This window comes from Falco cherrug, chromosome 9, assembly GCF_023634085.1.
Source record: "Falco cherrug isolate bFalChe1 chromosome 9, bFalChe1.pri, whole genome shotgun sequence".
NCBI classification, from domain to species: domain Eukaryota; kingdom Metazoa; phylum Chordata; class Aves; order Falconiformes; family Falconidae; genus Falco; species Falco cherrug.
The window spans coordinates 51714146-51733047 of record NC_073705.1 but is presented as its reverse complement, the minus strand read 5'-3'; the positions used below and the strand labels follow the sequence as shown (position 1 = coordinate 51733047).

Below are 18902 nucleotides of genomic sequence, written 5' to 3'. Positions count from 1 at the left end.
ATGCGGAAAATTTTAGAGTGCTAAACATTTCAAACCAGCGTTCAGCACAAATGTAGGTGGAACAGATTTTCAATGAAAGGAGGCTATTTAGAGGCAGTTTATTAGGTTGGGGGGCAGGAGGCACACAATGAAGGGTTTGTTACTTTAGTCCTAGCAGGGCAATAGCACATAAATTAACCAGTTTCTAATGCAAATGTTTGTTCTCTGCCAAGATCCTAAATTCAATTTTAGTTCTGGAGAATATGCAGGATGACCTCAGCATAGCATCGCTTCCCTTCAGTCTTTGCACCTTTTTAAACTTGCATGTGCTTTAGAAACCAATCCAAAACAGCTTGAGGAGTCCTCACTGAGGCAAAGACCGCATTTGACAAGGAGTCTGCGGGCTGCCCTCAGGAGGAACCACTTCTCGCTTCTGTCTTGTGCCTGAGCAGATAAGCAGGGATTTCAAACCACTTAGCCCTGGTCTAACACTTTTGTCAATGGTAGGATGACCTGTCCCTCTATTTCATGGGGGAAGACAGAAGTCTGCGCTTTTAAGAACGAGTCCCTGTGTAGGTGATACCTGTGAATCCTGCTTTTGACCACGGGAAGCGAAGACCTCAAGAATTCTGTTATGAGAATGCTCATGCAATTCTGTCCCCTACGCTGGATGACATTAGCAGCATCAAACTCGCTGAGCACCCTCTCTGATTTCTGCCATGGCGCTGCTTCTGGGTGTTAGATGATATTCTTGGAGTAAAGCAGCCCAGATCTGGCCCGTAAGCACTTAGACTGGAACCAAAAAGATTTTGCCCCAAGGCTTTGAAGTTTCTTTTTTATTTTTTCCCTTTATCCTCATAAAATTGAGATTAGCGTCTCTTGTGTCTGTTGCAGCTGAGCAGCATTTGCAACCAGGTATATGCTCCACAAAATGCATTTTTGCATAGCCCACTTAATGACTGCTCCTTTTAAAAGGTTTCTTACATTGACATTGTGGTTATAACCAAGTTTCAGTTTCCGCCCAGTCTCTGCTTCCTGCTCTCTGAGCAGAGCCAGGGTGCTGCAGATGGGAGGCATCTTCTGTTACCCTCCTACATGCCACTTGTGGCAGCAAGGAGCCTGCAGCCAAGAAACAGCCTCTGTGCTAGACGCAGCTGTGGGTAAATAAAGCATCCCGTCTCGCCCCTTAAAGGATCAAAGCGCTGGGGGGATGCACGGGGCTGTCAGAAGAGCGATCTTGCTGTGGGTTGAGAGACCGTGGAGGAGACAGCTTGTAGAGGATGCTCAGATCTGCCAAGTGCTTTGTCCCATGGAGGTGCTGCCTTTGTGGCACTGCTTGTGCAGCCGGGCAGGCAGAGCATCGCCTCTGTGTGCCCAGCACTGCGACTGGCAGCAGGAGAGCAGAGCTGGTGGCTGCAGCAGCTCCTGGCAGCTCTTCGAGCATCGCGGGTGCCTTTACCGGGGCTCTCGCTGTGGTAACCCTTCCCAAGCTTTTGCCGTGTGCTGGTTGCCAGCTTCTTTTTCCTTCTCTCTCTCCCCTTCGTCCTCCCTCCTCTCTCCTGCAAGAAGGCGGCTGTCTGGCCACCTCGAAAGAGAAATGGGTGTGATAATTACCTACAGCTGCACCCAAACATGGTGTCTACTGACTTGCTGTCTCTGTCCTACCTAATCCCTTCAGTGTAATAGATCGTTAGGCACATGTTCATGGCCTGCATCCCCAACCAGAAAGCAAGAACGTGAATTTTGAGCTAAAATTAACCTGCCGGAGAGCATGTTTGATTTTCCTTTCTGTTTGCACTGTGCCATTGTATCACAGGAGTTCATAATATTTAAAACATCTCCCTCCTCTTAATACCACCCTTTACCCCACAACTCATCAGCTGCCTGAAAGTGACCACATGGCAACACACACAAAGAAACTTTTCTTTCATCTCCTTGCAGTCGATGTGAAAAAGACAACGACCAGCCGTGTTCCAATGACAGGAAAAGCTTGCATGTTGCTGGCTGCTCCTGAATTTCAGCCACGGTCTGATGCTTTTTGAAAGCTCTGCCCCTCCATGCTGTGTCTCCCCACTAGCCATCAAGTACAGCCTCTTATTACAAGGAGAGCCAGAACTTAAAAGCTGGGTTTAGCAACTGATCTGCCCTATGCTATACCATCCCTAAGAAAACACACTGCAGTGCGCGTGAAAACCGATGCACACCCAGGGTCTCATTAGTTCCATATGATAAATGCTTCATGCTACAGCAAGTTGTTGAAAGCTTTTTATATTTAGCCCTGGAATTTCACTGGCTGCATCCCTTCACCAGATGCTGTGTGTTAATCTCCTGTTTACACCTCTAGGCTGACGCTGGGTAAACCCCTGGGTGAAGGTTGCTTTGGGCAAGTCGTCATGGCCGAGGCGGTGGGGATTGACAAAGACAGGCCAAAAGAAGCAGTAACTGTGGCAGTGAAGATGTTGAAAGGTAAGAAAACTGGGTGCTTAGGGATCAGAATGGGTGATATGGGAGTTCTCATCCACGAGGTTTCTTTTGTGGCATCTGAACTCTGTCATCGTAGGGGGGGGGTCAAAGAGCACATAGCTGACCTCAGCCTTCAGCAGTTTGGGGTGTAAATCTGCGCCCTTGACAGCCTGTTTATCTTGAGCAGTGAGTATTTAGGAGCCAGGAGATGTATTAGCATCGTGTGGGTCTCTCTGCTTTTAGTTGAGCTCGTGTCAGAGGCTGTCCATGTGTAGATCCTAGGTCAATCAGTCCGGGTAGTTGGTGCTTATTTATTTTGAATTTAATTGTAAAGTTTGTTTGCAGGAAAGGCGTACTTACTGGAGGTTTGATAGCTAAGGATAGTATTTCTATGTCTGATATTACTGTGTTGCCTCTTAACATAAAACACTGGAGAACTGGTCAGTCCATTCGATAGGTTGAGACTTTTTTTTGTTAGGACATAACTTAGGACTTCGTATAATGTACAGTGTATACTGGAAAACGAATCCCATATTCTGCATTTTGAAGCACATGTGTTTTACACCAACTGGTGAGCCTTAGTGAAGTTCAGGCTGGCACGCTAGAAAATATGAACTGAACCTGTGTCTTGTACAGATGATGCTACAGAGAAAGATCTGTCTGACTTGGTGTCAGAGATGGAGATGATGAAGATGATTGGGAAGCATAAAAATATCATCAATCTCCTTGGAGCCTGTACCCAGGATGGTGAGTAGAGAAAAGAAAGTAAACCAGGACTTGCCAACGGGTCTGCAAAAGTCTCATTAATCATAGTTTTTTCAAGAGTTTTTAAGGAAGCAGTCATGGCGTGATGGGATTTTTAGATATTTCCCTAGCTTAGCAGCAATATTTTAACTTCTGTCTCTTGTTATACTTGCAGCTTTACCATAAGAAAGTGTACTATATCATATAAAAACTCTCTAATCCCTTGTTGTAGGAGGAAGAACAACCAGTGCCTGTTGTTCCAAATTGTCAGTCTGCTTCAGTGGAATTTGTATCCCATGAATCTGAAATGAGCACTTTTACTCTCTGAAGACCACAGTGGTGGTGTTAAAAGCTAATGATGTCAAATAAAGTGATGCGGAGTGGCATAAAACTCCGGAAATCAAAAAAATCTTAAGAAGCACTCTGTCCTTGGTTGATATCTCATGGCATTTTTTGATTGAAAATGCTTGCTTTTCAGGATGGGGGCGGGGGGTGTCTGGAAGGAATAGGCGCTGGGTCAGGGTTTAGGTGCTTTCAGCCACTAATTGTAGCTCTGCCACTGTCCTGCTGCGGAGCTTCGGGCCAGTCACTTCACCAGGTCCGGACTTCCTTTTCTTTCAAGTTGTGCTCACTGATTTCACAGTTAAACATTTACTGATTCGTTTCGTTTATTATAGAACTTTAAAAGCTTCGTTACATAAAAACATGTTACTCTTCGACCTTACTCCAGTTTTCACATGGTTCTGTTTACCCAAAGGTCCGTTGTACGTGATAGTAGAATACGCTTCCAAAGGAAACCTGCGCGAGTACCTGCGAGCACGCCGCCCCCCGGGGATGGAGTATTCATTTGATATTAACAGGGTACCAGAAGAGCAGATGACATTCAAGGACTTAGTGTCCTGCACGTACCAGTTGGCAAGAGGCATGGAGTACCTGGCTTCACAAAAAGTAGGTAGAACTTGGAAAATACCACGCAAAGCGTGTCGTGCATATTTGTTCCGGTGCCTTTTTAGTTTAGTTTTGTTCTCATACTGTTTACATTCAAGGATTTGCTGGGAGAAGGACCTTTCTCAAACAAGTTGCATAATCCATACTCTTGGACATCAGTGGGAAAATTCATACTCTTGAAGTTTTCAATCTCAGTTCCACAATATTGCTAAAATGAGGCCCAGAGTGGATCATTTAAAGTAAATATTGCTACATATCTGCAGTTTGAATTCATAAGCACAGGTGGTGACTTGATTACACAAGTCACATTACTCTACCCATGAGACAGCAGGCACCATTTGCCTTCTGTTTCCAGTCAAATCAACCAAAGCAGTTCACAGAGTGATGTGAAATAAATTAATTCAGTTACTGAAAGGATTTACGGAATGATACCAGGCAGAGTTGGGAGGACCACAAGATGCCAGGGCAAAAATTGTGAACAGAAGAGGCAGAAATAAATGGAGTGAATTAGTCCCTTAAGTTATGCGCTTTACTTAAAACTGGTGTTTGTTAGGAGAGCAAACTTGTTGAAAGAATTTATTTATCCTATCATCTCCCTGGACACCAATTTCTTCAAAAATATTTTTTTTAACCTGTAATTTGATTAAATTATACTTACGAAACCTTAAATAGCCCTGCATAACTAACTTTGTAAACATACTGGGGCTTGGTGGACAAGCAATCATGAATATCCTGCGTGGTGTTTGGACCCAATGACTAAACCAAAGCACTAGATATTGATGATATGTACTTCCTGCAAGCTGTGGAGTGGTTACTGGGATTTATACCAGTTTCCAGTTGTGTCTACACCCAAGTATGGAGCTGTTTTGAACTGAAGACCAGAGCTGAGTGTAAACCTCCATTGTTGCTGCTTGGAGTCATGACTTTTTTAATTGCTTTTCTGCACTTGTAGATGTGGGGGAGGAGGGGGAATCTAGATCTAATTTTTTTTTTATTCATTTGTTTTGAAACAGTAATTCATAGTATAGTAGTAGGGTGGACAGAGTGACATGCATGACACCCAGGGAAAAACCTTCTAATGGAGTAAGCACAAGTATTGTATTAGGTAAAGCACCTTAGGATATCTCTTTCTAAGATTAATGAAACATTTGCCTGGCAATGAGCCATGTCCCAAGAAAATAGAACTGTTGTAAAAGGAAAAAAAGAAATCTTTTGATTGGCAAATCTTGAGAACAAGCGTCCGCCTGAGAAGCTCTGAAGTGCTGTTGTAGGACACTGCCAAGAAGGTGTGCGCTCGCACAGATGCACACGTCAGAACCATTTCATGCTTGCTGCAGCTCCTTTGCAGAAACACTTGATCAGCACTGTGCAGGGCTTGACAGTATGTGAGGCATTGCACAAGGCACAGGAAAAACAAAGGCAGCACATAGTAAAACTGTGCATTCCGGTTCTTCAGATATCCCACCATTTCTGTTTGTATTTCACTAGTTCTCTTCCCCTTAGGGATCCATTTACTAGGCTGGAATAATAAGAGAGCTGGTCTTCTCACGGTATTTTCATCATTCAGGAACTGCGAGGAGGCCAGTGTTCTTGTTATTTCAGTCCAATAAATGGCTCACTGAGACTTCAAAAAAGCAACAAATAATAATATGTAAAGATAGCATTTGGATGCCTGCTCTTTGCCTTACAAGCAATTGTACGTAGAAACAATATCCCGTTTCTAAAGTTGGGTCGATGCTTTTTAAAATTCTCTTGACGTGTTCTCTCCAGCCTTCCAGTACTGTGCAAGAACCACAGGGGAGCTCCAGGTACAGACACTGGCGCGGACTGTTGCAAAGAGACAGCAAATCATGAGGGCCAGAGGGTCAGCTATGAAACCTGTCAGATATGGAGATCAATAGTGGCACCATTCTGAAGAGTCTCAGTTACAAAAAGCAGGGTATGAAAAAGCAGGAATATACTGACAGAAGATGCCAGGGTTTGAATCACTTGGTGTATATTCACCCGGAGGTGTTACATGCCATTTGAGATGCTCTGTGGTAGCCCCAGCTGGCTGTTCTGGAAAGGCATGAGTCTGCTGTACATCCTTGTGTCATCCCTGGTAGTCTCATCAAGATACCTGAGCTATCCTAGCGTATCTCAGGTGACATTACGAACTTGTACTAGGGTGATTGAATGGAGTTCCCAGTGTCTCAGAGGCAGTTCTCCTCCTAGGGTTTGAGAACGGGGACAGGAACAACTACTATGTTGTTTCTGCTACCGTAGCGTTGCTGATGCTGAATTAGAAGACCGATTTGATGCTGAAAGAATGTACCGTTGCCTGGTCCTGTGCGCTTGAAGGCGTTGCTGGAGCAGGTGTTTCCTGGCAGTTCCCCATGGCTAACCCAGTGAGGAGCAGAAGCTCCATAGGCTCGTTTTACCCATGCAGGACAAGAGATCTCAGCAAATTGCTGGGGCAAGTTATAATGGAAGAAAGAAATTGGCTGTTGTAGAGTGTTTTGTAGTGGTTCAGTCCAGCATGTCTATGCACATGCTGAAATAAAGAGTACAGCGTAAAGAGTAATCCAATATTGAGGGGGGGGGGGGGGGTGGAAGTCAATATTTAACTTGAAAAGAAGTAGAATACCCTGGGGGGACGCTGAATGCAACGTTTCTTACCATGCCCCTGCGGCCACCTTGTATCAACCGTAATAAGGCTGCTTAAACACAGGAATAATATCCAGAGCAGTCACAACATCCTTTCCATGTCAAGAATCAGTTGCAAGTTTTCAGTGTAATGCTGACATGAAGGAAAAATCTCTGAGGAGGTAACATGTAGTTTCAGTATCAAAGCTGTTTTAAAAGCAAACAGCCATGCCCAGCTTGTTTTGGTGGGTTTTTTTTCCTTTTCTTTTCATAATTGAATTGTTATACTCTCATGGTTGAAGTAAATACACACGCCCTAGACACATAGTTTAGAATTATATACTGTGGCTATATCTCATATTAAGATCTTTTCCCTTAAAAGCAGCTGCACTGATCCAGCCTGTCAGGTTTTAGCTCTGGTGAGATGATAGAATTTTAGGGAAGCAACATAATAAAATGTTCATTAACAGTACTTGTAATGAAAGTGCTGCAATACCTGTACCTACCTGGGCACGCGTCATGGAGAGTGAATCACAAAGAGCTTGGCACAGTTTGGGTCGCCGCCCAAGCTTTCAGTCTTAGCAAAAGGTAAGACTTGAATAAACCAGACTTTTCTAAGAGGCTTCTTAGGGCCGTTGTTCAACTTGGAAACACCAGCTGAGGGGATGGATTGCAGTAATTAAGACCATCATATCTCACAGGCTTGTAGTAAATGTGTGGCTTTCCCACCTTGTGATTTAGGTTAAAATCCATAAAGGAGACTTAGTTGTAGCGTACAAGTGATTTCACTTTTACAGCAGTTTATTTCAGTGGGCCTTTTTTCTTTTCTTTCCAGTGTATCCATCGAGACTTGGCTGCAAGAAATGTTTTGGTAACTGAAAATAATGTCATGAAAATAGCAGACTTCGGTTTAGCCAGAGACATCAACAATATAGATTATTATAAAAAGACTACTAATGTAAGTGAATGGTTTTCTTATCTCTGGAAACAAGTGTTTCTTTCAACGATTCGCTTCAAAACTATGGTTGTAAACTTAATGGGCTTCTTGTACAGCAGCCTCACTTTTCATCGCAGACAGAAAACAGGGATCAAGGACATAGCATTTCTGTACCCTCTTACAGTGACAGTTAGTCAGAAAGATAACCAAAGAGGCTGTATATTCTGTGATTTATTAGAAATGCTAAAATCCAAGAGTTGTTTTCTGTGTGTCTCTGGCTTCACTTCACTTCAAGTAAACGGAAATATTCCTGTCAATTCCAGCTCATTTTCTACCAAGCCTAGGATCTTGAAAAACACTGTCTAAACAGTGCTAGCAATACCCATAATAAACGTCCTGGTTACATGTGGTATGGCACGTGCAGCTTTACGCCTTTTGCTTGTACTTGGCTTGTTATGTACAAGTTGTAGCTGTAGTGTCAAAGTGGGGCTAGAAAAAAATGATTTTTTTACTCCCCGCTCTGTCACCATTTTGCTGTTTAACCTGTACCAAATCAAGAAGATAAAAGGTTTCAGGTGTTGTTATTAATGCCTAGTTTGCACAGTTTACATCTCCTTCTCAGGGGATCTCTCAAGATCCTGATGAACTACACTTGGGTCTTGATGGGAACTTTGCAGAACTCATTCAGTTCTACGGACTTTAATATTTGGCGTTAATGTTGGTTATTTTTAACAGTCAAGTTAAGTGGCTTATCTGTGAAAATAAAGCACTAAGTGATTAATGGCATTTTAATGGTAATAATCTGCCTGCTTCCAAGAGACAGAGCAACCAGGTCTGGGTACATCAGTGCTGAAGGGAATTAAACCTTCTCCATATCAGCTTTTGCGTGATCCCTGGGCTCTGGGCAGAGCGGGTGTTGTGTGCAAAGTGACAGACAGTTGTGACTGTGAGCTTTGGGTCACTGCAAAAGATGGAACAAACCCCCAGAATTCTGGGGTTTAGTCATCAACTTATTTTTGCAGTCAGGCCTGTTTTACAGAGGATTATTGATTGGGTTTTTTTGTCCTTAAAGAGACATCATGGATTGATCTTTTAATTTTGAACAGCTTATCCTATAGTTCTCCTAGCAAGCAGTCTGAGCACTTTTTGGGAGCCCTCAATTATTTTATCTTTGATGTGTCTATCCATTTTTCTTAATGGTCTCCCTACTTTAGCCCATTTTGTTATTCTTTTCCTTGAAAATTTTAAAGGGAAATCATGTGCTGGTTTGCATTAGCAGGCTGTTTTCTGAGAATTGATTAATCTTGTAAAATATTGGCGTTGAAATCATCCTGTAAGTTGCTACCATCTTCATTTTTCTTTCATTCCCCTCCAAACTTACAGGGACGGCTTCCAGTAAAGTGGATGGCTCCAGAAGCTCTGTTTGACAGAGTTTACACGCATCAAAGTGATGTGTAAGTGGCCTTATTTGAATTGGGTTTGGGGGGTGGGAAGGGAGGTTATAAAGTTTGGGATATTCTGAAAGTATTTTAGTGTTGTCCTTTACCTTTAAGCATTTTCATTCTGTTTCACATATTAATAGATGGAACAGGACTTGCCCTTAGAAAGTGAGGATTTTATGGTAGACTGCTAACCAGTGCTCTGTTACTAATCTGCCCAGCTTCAAAGCACATGAAAGGTGGAAAATGCTAACCTCCTTCTGTCAGTGCGGAAGTTTCCCCCCTTGAATTTATTTACGGATGTGCAGCTACAAAGAGTCTATCTAATTTGCTTGGCTTTTGACATACTCTGGACTTCCTTCAGTTAGGTTTTTTTTTTTAAAAAAAAAAAAAAAGAAAGAGGGAGAGAAAAGAAAGAAAGAAAAGAAAGTTCCTGAAAACTTCTTAAAAAATTTGTGCTAAGATTAGGTATAATAAAACATAGGCTGGATATACTGGAAAAGTTTTGTCTGATTTTTAGAAGTGGTGTTGCTGCCCAGCAGTACTTCACATGTAGTGGGAAATCATTGGACTCTGACACTTAGAAATGCTTTAATGTGTGCAGAGAGTTGCTCGCTGATGCAACCGCTCAAGATTTATTCTGCTTCCTATTACAGTTTCCTAGGCCCATCTACAGTGCTCGTGTGCATTGTGCTTGAAGGAGACATGTATTTCTGATGCAATGCAGATGAAGATCTTACGGTTTTTATTTCTCCTAGAGAAGCTCTTAACTGTAAAGGGCTGGATGCTTCCCAGCACAGGTGTAAAAGGTTATGCATGTCAGTGCAGGGTTACAAGGAAAAAGGGCAGGGTGGAGAAAATAAGAGATAACTCCTCTTTCTTTAACCTCGGTGCACTTCCCGAGGTGCTCTCTCCTTAAGAAAAGCATTTACTGAGGCTTTTCCTGCGACCTTTACATAATTTACAAAGGAAACTGTATACCCAGGTTAAGGGTGGATCAAACTTTAGTTTTAAAATAGCATCTTTGCACAATATTTAAGCGAATGTGAAGTAAACCCCTGGTTCGGGACTGAAAGTCAGTCCGAGCTCCTCAGCAGCCAGGGAGCACGAGGATTTCAGTGTTGGAACTTGGAGACTCTTGGCCCCACGGTGGCTTTGAAGACGGCTAAAGATAATATTATTGTAAGTTTGTGCAAACAGTTTACTAAAATACACTGCTGCAGAGCTAGGAGAGCTGCAGAGGAGCTCGGGAGCCAGTGCAAGCTGTGTGCTGTTGCTCACCTGGCAAAGCCACCTGCCAAAGAGCCTTAGGTTGCCAGCAAGGTGTGATGAGCAGCCTCTGGGACGGGGTGGCAAGCAGGCAGGAGAATTGGCTTAAAATTATACTCCTTCATTTCCTAACAAAAATGAATAATATTATTAATAATAAAAAAAAGGTAGAAGAGCAGAATGATGGAAAATAGTTTTGTTTTGAACAATTTGCTTTTTCCAAAATATTCCTCCACGTCGTTGCAATCCAGCTGTGAGTGTTGTGTAAATAATAAAGCTGTGAAGACACAGTTCTGTGCAGTAGCCCTGGGAACTCAGGTGCTCGGAGCACACCAGGCGAAGGGAAAGAGTACGCCTGAGAACATGCTCAGTCCCTATGCTATATGCCGCCTGTGCATCTGATGCATCTCACAGATTGGTGTCCTGCTCAGGGTGGTTGGAGTTGGGCAGATGGTGATTTAAGCATCTCCAAGGAGGGGTTGGCAATCATTGCATCTGCCTTAGACACATCTCTCTTCAGCAGTAAGGTAGATCTACTAATGCTGTTTTCTTTTTGATTTGTAGTTGGTCATTTGGTGTGTTAATGTGGGAGATCTTCACGTTAGGAGGATCACCCTACCCAGGAATCCCAGTGGAGGAACTTTTTAAGCTGCTTAAAGAAGGGCACCGAATGGATAAACCTGCCAACTGCACCAATGAACTGTAAGGACCCTTATTTGCTGTACCAGGATCGAAGGGCACAAATCGTGCTGAATTCACATGGTTAATGATACCCCCGGCAGAATCAAACACTTTCAGAATCGCTCAACCCTAAAATTATGGAGATGTGTGTGTGTGTATAGATATGTTAAAGAAAAGGTATGAAAAGGTCTTCAGGAAACATTTGCAGAGGTTACTTCTTTACACACCCTGCTGTGATCCCGTTGGAAAAAGAAGAGATCATCTACAAGCCAGTCTTCATCAGTGTTTTTACACCCGTATTTGTTTTCTTTTAATCTCATTAATATGACAATTCCTAAATGGCAGACATACCACTAATCACATGTAAGTTACGTCAGGCTGGTTTTGTACACAGCAAAACACATCTGGGAACTTCTGCACTAACACAGCATTATATCCTGGTGATGAGGGGAGAGTGTTTTCCCTTTCTGGTATTTCAGTATAGCCCTCAACTATTGTTAATGTTTTTTTCCCCACTTTAAATTTCTTCACAAAGACCGCAATCCCTAACATGCAAAAATATTTAAGGATATCTAATTTAATACCATTGAAATTCCTGGGACAGAAGGCTATGATCAGGTCCACAGATACAGGAGTAGAAATGCACCTTTGAGCGAAGGGGGCATTGCACAGTTTTGGGGGAGTCGGTGGCGCGTTTGTAGGGCTGTGGGTGCTTGCAGCTTTACTTGTGATGAAGGACAACGACTGTGTATGAAAAGGCTTACGAGAAGGACGCGTGATTTTAATTAAGCCAAGAAAATGTGTGTTTCTTACAGGTATATGATGATGAGAGATTGCTGGCATGCTGTGCCTTCACAGAGACCGACTTTTAAACAGTTGGTAGAAGACTTGGATCGGATTCTCACTCTCACAACTAATGAGGTAGGTAAATTGTTTCCCTCCATAAGCTGTTGATCAGGACAAATGGTTCAGGAGACAGATGGAATTTATTCAATTATGAAATCCTGCTCAAATTCTTTTCATGTTCTGTTTGTCGTTGTCCTCTGAGGTTACACGGAGCTAAACTATGTGTCCTATGGAATCCTCGGTTTCTTCCCATTAGGCCTTGATTTATGTAACTAAACAGAAACACATCTTTAAAGTGCTTTTGTTTATTCCTCATTGCATCTTTTGATGATTTTAGCATAGCGGTATTGAGGGACTACACGCAGCAGGTTGAGAGGCAATGTTTACATTTCAATGTGAATTTCATATGAAGGAGGGATGTAGAGTTCATGGTGATTTTCATTTATCGACTCAGTTTGATTCCCAGCCGTGATATCTAGGTCAGAAGAGGAGAAATTGTCAATGGTAGATTTCAGATTATATATCTGAGAGTGAATTAGGTTCACTGAAATAGCTCTCTGTGGAGGGAATGAGGGCCCACAGGGAACGCATGAACAGCCATCCAATTATCCAAAGGTCCTGCCTCACACTGCTTCAGGTTCAGATATATGAATGCAAAAAGGTTTTATTTCAAGAGCATTCTTTCAGAGGTCTGAGATATTATTAGTTTTACCAAGGAGCACACTGATTAGGCTATTCACACAGGAATCAGTTATCACTAAATCATCCGTACCTTTGAGGAGGATCACAAGTGATGGAAATGTCTTTTGGTGGAAACTTCTTTTGAGAGAAGATGCTTGGTGTTCCAGAAATATTTTACAAATTCCAATCATTTTTGAAAAATGATAAGTATAATGGGAGGAAAAAAAAAAAAGAACAAACACACAGGAAAGTTGCAACAACTTTTTTTGGCCTTTCCAAAAAGAAATTTTCCAGATTTGCTGTTGGCTTCTTTATAAGGAAGGGGGGAAAGGTAGATAAAAAAAAAAAAAAAAAAAAAAAAAGATTTGGGTTGCTTTATATGGGTCCTCAGTATTACTTATTAGTTTTTCAGAATTGTCAGAGAAATAAAAAAATGGATGATTAAGCAGCTTTAGGAAGGCCTGTATGCAATAGAGATGACAGGAGAACCTGAGTAAAGAGACGCCGTTTTTTATGATCATCATTTGCCCAGTAGATCCGATTGAAAAAGATTCTGTGGCTTCAGTAGCAACTATAAATCTATATGGATTCTCTTGTTAAGGCCTACTCAAAAAGTGGCACCTTCAGGAATGGCTCAGGGATGGGGAATATGCACTCCCTGCGGAGTCGGTAACGCCACTCTGTGTACTGTTACCATTTTCCCCTCATCCAGTACTGACTGCATCTTTTCCTGCCTAATTCCTATGATTTCACAAGACTGGTTGGAGGTGGGCTGGCTGCCGCTGCGCAGTACTGGGTGGCTTGGACTGGATATGCATTTGCAAATTCAAGAGGAAGGTTCTGGGCTGCAATTCTAAGCCTGGGAAAGGATATTGCTTTCTTTTTGTGTGCACGTTTAACCATCTTTCCTTCCCAATTCTGTACTGCTCATGGACCTGGAATGATCTCAAAGGTAACCTGAAAAGGCCTTTAGGCTTGTGTAAATTACTTCAGGCTAGAATCATAGAAAAAACGGCTGGAAAAAGCTCAGGAACACATCCAGTCCATCCAATCAGCCTACAGCAGGATCCACTATACGTTAGTCATTCCTGACAGATGTTTATGTAATTTGTCCTTACAAGATCTCCACTGCTGTATCTCCGCATCATCCCTTGACAGTCTATTGCTTTGTTTTATTAGCCTCGCTTTTTCCTAAGTTTTTCCTAATCTGTGGCTTTCAGCATAAGATATTGCTTTTGTTTTCTTTACCCTGGACATAGAAAGGAAATTACTTCACTTGTCTTTGCACACATTTTACATTCCTGAAAACTTGTCATGTTCTCACTCAGTGTCTTCTGAGAACTCCTGTGTGTCCCGTTTTCCTCCGTAGCTTTTAAGACCTCTGATTTTGTGTAATCTGCACAGTATTCCTGAAGTGCAGGGCCTTCAGTGTGACAATGCTTCTACTAATCCTCTCCGCAGTGGCACTTTCCCCCCAGCATGACTCTGTTGGTACAGGGACAGCTTAGTTTACCTAACAGCTCAAAGAATTGCTAGGGCAGCCAGTGGTAACTTCTTCTGCATTTGTGCAAGTAATTATTTCTGCTTAAATCTAATGTCTTGTTCTTCTGCATGCTGAATCATCACGTGTTGGGGTTTTTTATGGATGCTTTGTTTCTTGGGTTGGGTTTTTTTTTTTGTTGTTGTTGTTGTTTTTCCCCCAGAATGACCCTATTTCCCACGTTTCCCAAAGTAGCGTGGAATGTTTCCCTGAGCCATGAGAGCAGAAGTCACCAAGGCAGTCTCATGGCTTGTTATATCAACACCAGGAACCAACCTGGTACTGGAAACTTTTTATGCCCCTTGACATGGCTCTGGCCTTAGGTATTGGATAAGGAGGCTGGAGAGGGGGTAAGGGTCCCACCTTCACTACTGGATTCATAACTGAATTGCATCAAGTCTTTTGATGCGATGAGCCATGCCTGATATCCCATGCAAAGTCCCTGTTCCTTCAAATATTGGAATACTTCTTCTATCTGTCTGAAAAGTGGCTGATTACTTCTGGTCATGCAGGGCTGGTTTGCTAATAAATAAATACATGTCAAGATTGCCCTCATTAATTTTTTAAAAGCTTAGGCAGAAGATAGGCAGCAGTCATGGATCCAAACTGCCTTCTCTTGCTGCCTGCTGTATTTGTTGGCATTTTAAAAAACTTGGATTCCACACCCCTACCCCCTTTCAAAATTGTGACCATTTTTTAACAATAATATGGTAATGATTGAATGTCTGACTTCAAAAATGATATTAACTGAAGAACTAAATTACCCCAAACCTAAGCACGGCAGCATAAAATACTGACTGAGGTGGAAGACTTGTGTCTTCAGTATGATCATAACTTGTGGTTTAGCAAATGAAGAGATTGCATTTAAATGAATGCAGCTGCCTTTAGAAGTTGAAAGAGAAGGAACATTTCAAGGGAAAAAAATAACTTTATTCTCTTGCCAAAACTGTTGTTTCTAGCAAAAGAGCCTTAACCCCAAACTTGGATTCAGCAGATATTACTTCCTTTTTTAATGACTGCTTTGGTCACAGCTACTCTGGGACACACACACACACACCCCAATATGTAGTGTAAAAATCCCAAATATAGTGAATTTAATTTTGTTTTCCTATCAGTGCTTTTTTGCACATATGCCACTGCATGTTTAAACACAAATTTAATATCACAGTATATAAAACAGATATTCAAAGTGACCAAAGGAATATAAAGTTGGAAGTATCTTTCCCTCTCCAAATCATTACCATGTGCTAAAGAAAAATGGTTCTATTTAGGATGAAATTTCATTTTTATCATTGTGAGTGAAAAAGTCCTCTTTTGATGTGGTTGGCATGTTTATTTCCACTGACGCGGCTAATGCTGGTGATGTTGGACTTCAGAAAAGTACCCTGTTATTGGTTGGGTTTTCTTTCTCTATTGAAGCTCTTTGTTTTATGATATATTTAAGCAACAGGCACTTTTGAATGCAATTGCACTACAGAAATGTCATTTTTAAGCTGTTCTTTTACCCACTGAGTGATCAAGGCAAATCAAAGCAGTGGTGACATGTTCTTGTCAGTTTTATTTGCTGTCTGAAACTGCAGCTTCTTTCTTTTGTCATAGGAGTATCTGGACCTCAGTGGACCTCTGGAACAGTATTCACCTAGTTACCCTGACACGAGGAGTTCGTGTTCTTCAGGTGATGACTCTGTTTTTTCTCCCGATCCAATGCCTTACGAACCTTGTCTTCCCAAGTACCAACACATGAATGGAAGTGTTAAAACATGAAAAGAAATCATACAGAGGAATAAAGAACCAAGAACATCAAGCTACCTACCGTATACAAAACAAAATCTTTTCTCCAGGACCTTAATGTTTCTGCTTGTACATATGAAATATGGAAAAAAAGAAGAAAAAGGAAAAAAAAAAAAAAACCCAAACCAAAACTTGGAGGAAAGCAGTCAGAACCTACATAGAGAATCTCATGATTTGCAGCTTTTGAATATTCCCAACAAAGAAGAATGTTTATGAGCTGTGTCTAGATACCCATTGCTATCGATTTCCTGACTCTTGTAAGCTGCAACAGACTTGGTTTGTACAATGGACCAGTTGGACTTGAGGCAAACTCTGGGTCTGCCTTTCTTGTTTATTTTGTAATATTTGGAGAAAATATATGTTGGCACACACTTACAGAGCACAAATGCAGTATATAGGTGCTGGATGTATGTAAATATATTCAAAATATGTATAAATATATATTATATATATTTACAATGAATTATTTTTTGTATTGATTTAAAAATGGATGTCCCAATCCACCTAGCAAATTAGTCTCTTTTTTAACAGCTATTTGCTAAATGCTGTTCTTACACAGAATTTCTTAATTTTCACCATCCAAAGGTGGAAAATACTTTGCTTTCAGGGAAAATGGTATATCATTAATTTATTAACTAATTGGTAATGTACAAAACAGTTAATCGTTTATAGGGTTGTTGTGTTTTTGTAATTTAAATGGCATTTCTATGCAGGCAGCACAGAGGACTAGTAGATATATTGCTCAGACTTTACTAGTTTTCAGATCTTTAAAAAAAGAAATATTTACAGTATATAACTAATTTTGGGAAATTAAACTTTTGATTTATTTGTGTTTAAAACCTGCAGTGTCAGATGATTATTCTTAGCAAAACCAAATCCTTTAACGTGAAAGTCTTTTATTCTCAATACCTGTCACTTTAACAGTTCAACTCTTTAGCAAGATTTCCCATGGCCAAACTCCAGAAACATTCCACACACAAAAGAAACAAAAAAACAAAAAGAAATTTTTAAAGATTCCTAAAGTAAGGAAAGACATGAATTTGTCTATAACCATAGCAGAACATACTGCTCTAAAAGGAGCTGAGCTTCTACCCCAAGTTGCACATGCATCAAATTAACTACAATTCTCTTCCCTGAGTTGGATAATGGGTTCCAGATATTTTGGCCTGGATCTTTTGCCTTTTAGACTGACCCTCTATTGTAACTTAAGTTAAAAAGAGAGAAGTTGTTTATAATGACAATTTGCCATAGGAATATCAGCATCTTTTTAAGGGATTAATTCATGTTGACTCCAGTATTTCCTTCTGATCCATTCCATAACAGTAGGTATAGCACTGGCCTCTGCTAAAATATCACTGTTGTTTGTATCTTTTATATGGAAGTCTTGTGTTTTTACATTTAGAACACTCACACTGATATGGCCATGCAATATGAATGCAAATTACACTGTTTTATGTGGTGGTGTGGTTATTGTTTTTGGTTTTGTTTTTTTTTTTATTTGTTTTGGGGTTTTTTTTTGGGGGGGGGTGTTTTTGTTTTTTACAAATTGGGTTAAAAGACTTAAAATCTGTTAACTTTTGTACTGACAATAAAATGTTTCTACAGATATTAATGTTAAAATTGCAAAATAAATGTCATGCAGCTTATTTTTCCTAATCCTTTGTGTCATACAAAATGGTTTCCTGCACATCAAGTGATGGAACACATCCAGAAATGCTTCCTTTTGACTTTATCGTAGATCCTATAGTACAGAGCAATTCTTTCAGGAATAATATTTTAGCCTCTGTCTTATAAAATGTCTGCTCATGAATAACATGAGTTGTTTGAGTAAACAAACATACAATCTTTGGTGTTTGTGTGGTGGGACACTATTTTCTGGCAAATGGTTTGAAGTGTTCATAATATAGATATAAAAAATATTCTCTTTTTATTTAGTCAGGGTGTATCCTTTGATTAGTGACATTTCTCATTCATACTGGAGAGGCTGGAGGAATGTTTGTATATGAGATTTAAAAAAAACATAGGGAAAAACTAGATGGTAAGAGAGTCATCGTGGAAAGACTATAACTTTTTTTTTTAAAAAAAAAAACAAACTTGAAAACAGAAGGAAGACTCTCCAAAACAACTAGTGCTTGAGACAGAAATGGGAACTTTGTGGTCACATTACTTTTGCAGGTTAGCTGGAAAAAAGTTGTTGAACCTGGTCTTCACCACATGCTGTAAGGGTGCTCCAGACACCAGACTATTCTTTGGTTTCTTTTCGTCTCTCTACTTTGACCAGATATCCCATACCAATCCCAAGAAACTTTCTAAAAACATACCTGTCAAAAACTTGTGTTTTCCAACTAGGAATTATCTGCTTGAAAAATTCCCACTGGCTCTACTGAAAAATAACAAGTTCCTTTCCCCTCAACATCTATTGCTATTAGCAGTAATGGTAGCTACTGTCTGACAGAAACCACAGTATCCTTAATGACACACATCTGGTTTTTAAAATTCTCTTAAAGTGTATTTGAAGATCTTGAGTCTTGCTCTGCTCATGTGGAAATTAATTTAAATACATCTTGCCTGCTTTGATATCTTTTTAAAATAACAGTATGTGAAAACTCAGAAACATGATGGAAAGGTGCTGTTAAATAACGTAAGCTTATTTCATTACCCTGATCTTGTTTTAAACAGTTTGGTTTTCCTTTGTTCGTTTTTTGGTTTAGCTCTCCAAGATTTAGATTCGCACCTTGGAGTTAGACCATGATTTCACAAATGTTGGCTGAAATACCTTATGCTGTTTTCCTAATTTTATACTGTGATCCCTGGATTAAGCTTTTATTCTTTCCTGCTATCTGAAGACTTTCTTCACCATTGACTGCTGACTAATTTCCTTCTATGAAAACTGGCTCTAGAACAGGGCACAGAGGCACTCGGTTGCTGGGGGAGAGGCAGAACATCCTCTGTGTGTAGA

At 40.8% G+C, this 18902-nt stretch overlaps 1 protein-coding gene across 3 annotated transcripts in view; it reads left to right on the top strand.

Moving 5' to 3' along the window:
• The window catches only part of FGFR2 (fibroblast growth factor receptor 2), an 85667-nt gene extending 68068 nt beyond the window's left edge, over nt 1-17599 (top strand). For all 3 annotated transcript variants that reach the window (XM_055720674.1, XM_055720675.1, XM_055720672.1), the window contains 8 exons: nt 2324-2445; nt 3079-3189; nt 3944-4134; nt 7595-7717; nt 9080-9150; nt 10969-11106; nt 11901-12006; nt 15752-17599. In XM_055720674.1, coding sequence (XP_055576649.1) covers nt 2324-2445; nt 3079-3189; nt 3944-4134; nt 7595-7717; nt 9080-9150; nt 10969-11106; nt 11901-12006; nt 15752-15916 — 1027 coding nt within the window. In that variant the 3' untranslated portion in view covers nt 15917-17599. The remainder of the gene's footprint in view (nt 1-2323; nt 2446-3078; nt 3190-3943; nt 4135-7594; nt 7718-9079; nt 9151-10968; nt 11107-11900; nt 12007-15751) is intronic.
• The last annotated feature ends 1303 nt before the right edge of the window (nt 17600-18902 follow it).